Raw genomic sequence first — 7,714 nt, forward strand, 5'->3', positions numbered from 1 at the left:
TACTCTTTTAAAATAAATAAATGAAATATAATCAAACGATATTTTGATAAACAATACGATACCAACTTACTTGACTCAGATCAAATTCTCGTATATCTAATTCATATTGTATTTCTTCTAAATGTAATAAAGCGGAAAATCTATCAACATAATTGTCTATATCTAATACCTGAAAAAGAAATGTGGATTTATATAAATAAAATGAAATGGGGTTTAACGTCCTACTGTTCTGCTCCAACTGGCTAATGAAGACGAGCATTAGCTATACAGTGTGCTATGAGGGAAATTTTGCCTGGATAGTTGCACTACGGCCTACACTTATATATTGAATTCCAACTGTCAAGGGATCTTTTATGTGCACGCCAATGTGTACACGGGACCTGGGTTTTTCATCCCATCCGAACGACTAGACAGCTGTTCTTGTCAGGCCCTCCATCCTGCATCATTGACAAGGGGGAACCACACCGGAAAATCTGGATGAACTTTCTCAGCCAATTCAGGGATTGAACACCCGACCTCCAGGATGATTTATATAATACTAGTTGTTTTTCCCGGTTGATTGATTTCTTAATTAACAAGTAATAATTAATATAACCCGTTGTAATTTAACCGAAAGTAGATTAATTTAGTTGAAAGTAGATTGATTTATGATACCATAGTGGCCGGTTCATTGTTTTAACAATCAACCTTTTCAAAAATCAAGGGGCAATAACAAGTCGATTCAAATCACTGGTGGCACGGGTTGGGCCTTTGAACCGAAGTACTATAACTCCCGGTTTGAGCTTTCTTCACACACCAAATTTCAGCCTCATGGCAGCTCTAATGTAGTCACCAACCCGAAGCAGGGCAGCTCTAGTGTAGCCACCAACCCGAAGCAGGGCAGCTCTAGTGGAGCCACCAACTCCAAGCAGGGCACCTCCAGTGTAGCCACCAACCCCAAGGAGGGCAGCTCTAGTGGAGCCACCAACTCCAAGCAGGGCACCTCCAGTGTAGCCACCAACCCCAAGCAGGGCAGCTCTAGTGTAGCCACCAACCCTAAGCAGAGCAGCTCTAGTGTAGCCACCAACCCCAAACAGGGCAGCTCTAGTGTAGCCACCAACTCCAAACAGGGCAGCTCTAGTGTAGCCACCAACTCCAAACAGGGCAGCTCTAGTGTAGCCACCAACCCCAAGCAGAGCTGACAAGCATATTGTCCTTTAAATCATGCTTGAAGACTCACTTATTTAATTGTGAATATCAAACAACATGACAGTGGTGCTCAGCGCCATCGAGTACAACAGTTCGAGATAAGAGGCACTATATAAATTCATCATTATTATTATCATTATATTGTCTGCGATATCACTTCGATGGAAGCGGACGTTAAATAAAGTTATTTCACACATTATCAATATTATCATTACTGATCTGTGTCTGCTTAAAGGCTCAATTCACTCTTGTTGTAACTGAATAATATGTCCCAATCTTTATTCTGGTCAACAAATTGTACTATTTTACAATATTCCAATTAATTGATGATACAAATTTCATCTCAACACACCTAATTTAAAAAATTGGAAAAATTCAACTAAATGATTTCAAAAGCCTAACGTAAAGCTTTTCAAATGTGACTTGGATTTAAAAATATTTTTGAACCCTTTGGACAAGTAAAATAGGATTTAATGGATAATTTACACAACAGGTAGGACACATCTAGTACTTAGAATAAGGCTATTTTTTATTTTCTGGAGCTGTCAAGCCAGCAAAAGTGTTATTGTCCCTTTAATAAAGATTAAAGAGGCCAAGTCGAAACGTACTTCTGTTAGAGCAGGTTCTATAGCTGTTACTTCACCTTTATCTATAACACTGTTACGTAAACTATCTGGTACGGGATAATGATCTAATCTCTTGGGTAAAATCATTTTACCACCTTTCCTGAAAAAAATTTTAATTTAAACATCACTAATCTTTAAAGATGGGTTCCCAGAAAAGTATTTATCGGGTGGTTATTTCCAATAAAAGTATGGCAATTTTGGTATATATGGAAAGTAGAGATATCCAATCTTACTAGAAAAATACTGGATTCCCCGAAAAACACTCATGGAGCGTAAACAGGACAAAAATGTAAGGGTTCCCCTAATCAACAGCCCGACGATTAGGAACACGCATGATGTCATCAAAGGTCACAAGCGAACATTGAGCGCTTGATGTACAAGTTGATAAACTTTATGTAAATACTTTCTGAGATATAAATGACGGAAAAAGACGTGGGTAGTGGATAATCCGAGAATTTAATTAGGATTCGATATTTGGAATAAATAGTAAGCGATTAAAAACAACATCGTCTTATGTATGCAATGAATTCTCCTCTGACTCCCAAGACATGACGTAAACATGACCTGGTTTGATCGAATTTTAATAGCAGGGCATTCCTTCGCAATTACAATGTTTGAGAAGGATTTAAAGCATAATTATGACAAATTAATTAGTTTGAATATGTTTTTGGTCCATATATACCATTAAATCACCCAGTTTGTACGCGGGAACCCATCTTTAAATCAATATGAAAATGACACAAAATTACAGCTTTTTTTATCAAAACAAAATCTATTCAAGTGATGGTTTCATTGGAACTTGTAGGGAGCCACGGGGGCTAAGCGGGTAAGACGCTGTCTCGCTAGCCTGGGGGTCGCGTATTAGATCCCTGCGTTGGCCGAGAAAGTTCATCGGGATTTTCCGACATGGTTTCCCCTTGTCAGTGGTGCAGGACAGAGGGCCTGACAAGGACAGCTGTCTAGTCCTTCGGATGGGATGAAAAACCGAGGTCCTGTGTATACATTGTCATGCACATAAAAGATCCCTTGGCAATTGGAATTCAATGTTAGAGTAGGCTGTAGTGCCGCTGCCTGGGCAAAATTTCCCTCGTAGCACACTTAACGGCCTATGCCTGCCTTTATTAACCCAGTTGGAGCAGAACAGTAGGACGTTAAACCCCATTTTATTTCATTTCATTCGAATTTGCCTATACTGGAGCTCATATCACTAATAAGTATAAATATGTACATGCGTTTTTTGGACAATATTTAATTTTTCACTGCTAAATCCTGGTAGACAACAAAGATTAATCTTATGAATTATATTTTGATATGATACTTACAGTTTTGGTCTTTGTCCTGGTATTGTCCATCTCCCTTCACCATTAGTCTGTAACTTTACATTTGTCTTGGTCCTATGAACAATAATGTAAAGAATAAATATGCCAGCTGAGCTTTAAAGGTACATTATGTATGAGCTAAATCTGGCTTCAAATTTTATATAAGTTATTATTTAGACATTTATTTACACATCAAGCCTATAATCATCTCTCTAGATAACCAAATGGCACAGATGCAAATAGATTAAAATATGATCGTCATTTAATGATTTAATTAAAAAATCAATGTCAAAAATCCAAACAGTGATAATGTCACTCAGAATAAAGTAATTTAAATGAAATTTTCAATATATTTATTTTGAATTATCTATTTTAGAACTATTATAGCAAGAACGTTCAGCTCTTTATCCAAATCTTACATAATGTATCTTTAAGTAGAAATAATATTATAGGCCTGTCATGTGAATAATTGTCTTAATAAAAACCTTTGAAGCCAACAGATAGACCAGCAATAGACAGATAGACTTAACTCTTACATAATGGAATTATATATTCCCAATTTCACTTCAAAATTTCTCCAGTCGGTCAACTTTTTATTTTTCACAAAGCATTCTCAGACTTAAAGGTCACCGGAAAAGGTTCATAAATTTTTTAAATAATGCAAGTAATTATGTCAACATATCCTTTCCATAAGTATAACACGAACCCGAATGTCAATATTACCTGCAACAGGTAAATTTCAACGTTAGCAATTTCCGCCATTCTCCGTGGGTAGTCGTAACTTTCCGTAAATTTGACGTCATTTTAGTCCTTCTGCTCATATTCTAGTCTATATTTCTATGTGCAGAAGGACTAAAATGACGTCACGGATTGCTTATTGACGGAAAGTTCCGACTACCGACGGAGAACGGCGGAAATTACTAATGTTGAAATTTACCTGTTGCAGGTATTATTGACGTTCAGGCTCGGGTTATACTTATGGAAAGGATATGTTGACATAATTACTTGCATTATTTAAAAAAAAAATTGATGCTTTTCCGGTGACCTTTAAAGGAGCTAAAGCGCTAATATTTTGGACCTAGAAATTGGCAGAAATGGGTCGCAACACGTATAATAATTTAATATGAATTTATATAGACTGTTTTACATTCAATCGTGTCCGTTTTACTGTGAATTGTCATCAGTTATGTTCGGCGAAATACGCCAGAAGTCTAAACCGCAAGTCAGTTTCTAGCGTCTGGTTATTCCAGTCAACGCAGATATTATTTATTGCACATGCTTTCCAAATAAGAATATGATATCACCGTTTGACATGACTTGTGGAATATGTCTAGTCTCATTCTTTGAGCACCTTGTTACAAATGGCGCTGAAACGCATTGTGGTACACGATTCGTGTACCAATGGTAAAATGTTTATTTTGTCTTGAATATTGGATATGAGAAGCCCATCTTTTCCAGGTAAGATTACAACACCAATGCTTATTTAAATTGCAAAAAAATTATTGTTTTCAATGTCGAAGATTTTGGATGATATTGAGTTACGGAATTAGCTACTTTAAGAATTTACTCAACTTTCAATCACTGTTTATGAGAAATATCTTTGATCCAGAAACACACAACTTTGCACATATTTTCTTATTGATGTATTTGATACATAAAAACAACAAAAGTTGTATAAAGGACTATATTTTAGTTAAAGTATTGCGAACAATTTTGAGTAAATTCTTAACTTAAGTCTGAGAATGCTTTGTGAAGTCGGGACCTGGTCTTTAGATTTTGGGGGAAAATATCAAAATGAAAATAACCTATCAATTTATGTATAAAACAATACTAAAGTGGTAATTTACACAGATTATAAGTGAGGAGGGTCAAGAGGGTGTTCTTCAATTTGCAAACAGATTTTTGATTTCAAGTAGCAAAAGTCAAGCTGATTAAAATACAGATCTATATTTCGTTTCTTTATTTTATAATTTCGATGGCCTCTACTACAGGAAGACCTGACCAGTTGTAGTGGGAGGTTGCGTCAGGGGCTTTTGACCTGTTACGTCAGCGTTGATGTTTCTAGTAGCATACGCACAGGATAACTCGCTGCAACAGACTGTTTCATTGGCTAATCCCTCACATCATTCAGAACGCGGGTTATATAACAACTCCTCCAGATCCTTGTGTAGTAAAGACAAGTAAAAAAAAACGAAACGAAATAGGATCTGTGTTTTAATCAGATAGTAGCAAAGTAATCTACCCTAAACTGCGAGCATCTTTAGTTCTTGGCGCCACACAAGTAGCTCTCCATTCACACTTTCCTTGTTCACTCTCAATAGCTGTTATTCTAACAGGATCCCATTTCTTTGGTTTATAAGAATTTAAACAGACTTCAAGAGTAAAGAAAGTATCTCCATTAATATAACCATGATCTCCTTTAACTAGAGTTATCTCCCCATTAACTGTCAAGCTTCTCAACGGTTCAACATTTTCAGCTGTTATCAGTACATCTGAATGAGTAAAAACATCTGCTTTCACCCAATCTCCTATGAATGGTTTGAATTCACCGAGGCAACCATCTTCAATATCAAATATGACATTTTCATTAATACGACCCTTGCCGTTTTGAATAGAAGCTACTTTTCCTACAACAGCTGACTGATTATTACAATCTGAGGCCCCCCCGTCTTTAAAATTATCTATTCCAATTTGCCATGTGGCCGTATCTAGCGTTACACTTTCAGCCAACCAGCCTCCATTTTCTTGCGTCTGTATTGCCATTGCCGAAACTTTATCTCCAACTTTCGGATTTTTTTCTCCGCTAACGCTATAAAAAGAGAAATACACCTCGTGATCTATCAGACCTTGTCCATTAAAAATTTGCGTTATTTCACCGTGGATTTGACGTCTTTCATAGACTTCTTTTTCTTTTTCAAATACTGGTAGTTTTCGTAAATTATCAGCAAATTCCTTTTCTTCATCATCCGCGTCTGGTACCATGTAGTCAATAATTTGACCAATTAATGTCAACATGTTTTCGGCCTTCACATCTTTCTCTCACAACCTGAAATGAAATCAAATTGGTTTTAACGTCCTGTTTGTCTGCTAACATGGAGGTTCTGTAATTGATCCTTGCTTTGGCCAAGAAAGTTCATCGAGATTTTCCGGCGTTGTTCCCCCTTGTAAGTGGTGCAGGACAGTTGTTCTGCTCCAACTGGGCCAATGAACACGGGCATACGCCATACAGTGTGCGCTGAGGGGAAATTTTGTCTGGACAGCAGCACTATTGTCTACTCTTATATCGAATTCCAACTGCCAATGGATTTTTGATGTGCATGCCAATGTGTACACAGGACCTTGGTTTTTAGTACCCTCTGAATGACTATACATTGTCCCTTGCCAGGCCCTCCGTCCTGCACTATTGACAAAGACAAGGAACAACCCCAGACAATCACAAATAACTTTCTCAGCTAATTACACTCACTGCGGGATCGAACACAAGACCTACAGATTAGTGAGCAAACTTCCTTACTCACTGAGATACCAGTTAGATGCAGTGTTTTCATCGAAGTTTAATTTTCCTGTTGCATTGTCATTTAGTTCTTGAGGGTTACTGATTAGTTCAGCTCTGAACATAGGTCTCATTTACACTTTCCCTGTACCGGACGAGTGTAATGAGACCTACGTTCAGAGCTGAACTAGTTACTGATGTGCATCCATTTTTAGGCCTACAGTAGGCCTATTATGGTCTGTACTAATTATCTCAAATTAATGGAGCTAAATCGCTAACATTTGGGACATAGAAATTGACACAAGTGGGTCGCAACTCATATAATACTGTAATATGAATGTATATAAACTGATATACATTCAATGGTTTCCGTTTTTACTCTAATTTCAAATCAGTTATGTTCCGCGAAATAAGACAGCAGTCGCAATCGAATGCAAATTTCTAGCGCCTGGTTATTCCAGTCTACATACGGCGTTTGGTTTGGTGCAATATGTCTAGCCTCATTCCTCGAGTCTCTTGCTAGAACTGGGGCTAAAACGCATTACGCCAATTACGGTACACGATTCGTGTACCAATGGTAAAATGTTTATTTTGTCTTAAATATTGGATATCAGAACCCCATCTGTTTCCGGTAAGATCACAGCATCAATGTTGATTTAAATTGACAAATAATTTGTGTTTTCAATGTTGAAGATTTTGGATGATATTGAGTTAGAGACTTAGCTACTTAGTACTTTAAAACAAAAACGCCTATTTCTCAGAGTTTCTGCTTTGCAACTTTACAAATAAAATATACATAATTTATGCATTTTCTATTTCTGTACAAATAGTACTTCTTTATACTAAAGAGTCACACCTTAAGTGCTCCTTTAAAACCGCTAAACTAAAAAGGGAAATTCCCACAATTCCAGAGAACAGCTAAAAATAGAAACTGATGAAAATGTTACTAAAAATAGTAAATCCCGACACAAAATAACTTTTTTGTAAAAATTGAAGATAACGAGTCTATGAAATTTATCCATACACACAATAAAATAACAAAACGTTCTTGCGGGAGAGTAAATTTATACGCACAAAAAATATATTTG

At 36.8% G+C, this 7,714-nt stretch overlaps 1 protein-coding gene across 3 annotated transcripts in view; it reads right to left on the bottom strand.

Annotated features, from left to right (window-relative positions):
* LOC126827508 (RNA helicase Mov10l1) overlaps nt 1-7,714 on the bottom strand; it is a 34,842-nt gene that overhangs the window by 20,032 nt on the left and 7,096 nt on the right. For 2 of the 3 annotated variants that reach the window (XM_050556924.2, XM_056102478.1), the window contains exons 2-5: nt 5,376-6,179; nt 3,137-3,208; nt 1,797-1,914; nt 71-169 (exon numbers count right to left, since the gene is read on the bottom strand). In XM_050556924.2, coding sequence (XP_050412881.1) covers nt 71-169; nt 1,797-1,914; nt 3,137-3,208; nt 5,376-6,148 — 1,062 coding nt within the window. In that variant the 5' untranslated portion in view covers nt 6,149-6,179. Of the gene's footprint in view, nt 1-70; nt 170-1,796; nt 1,915-3,136; nt 3,209-5,375; nt 6,180-7,482; nt 7,537-7,714 lie in introns of those variants that run through there. The other variant, XM_050556923.2, reaches the window with a different exon arrangement.

The sequence above is a fragment of the Patella vulgata genome, chromosome 7, assembly GCF_932274485.2.
Source record: "Patella vulgata chromosome 7, xgPatVulg1.2, whole genome shotgun sequence".
NCBI classification, from domain to species: domain Eukaryota; kingdom Metazoa; phylum Mollusca; class Gastropoda; family Patellidae; genus Patella; species Patella vulgata.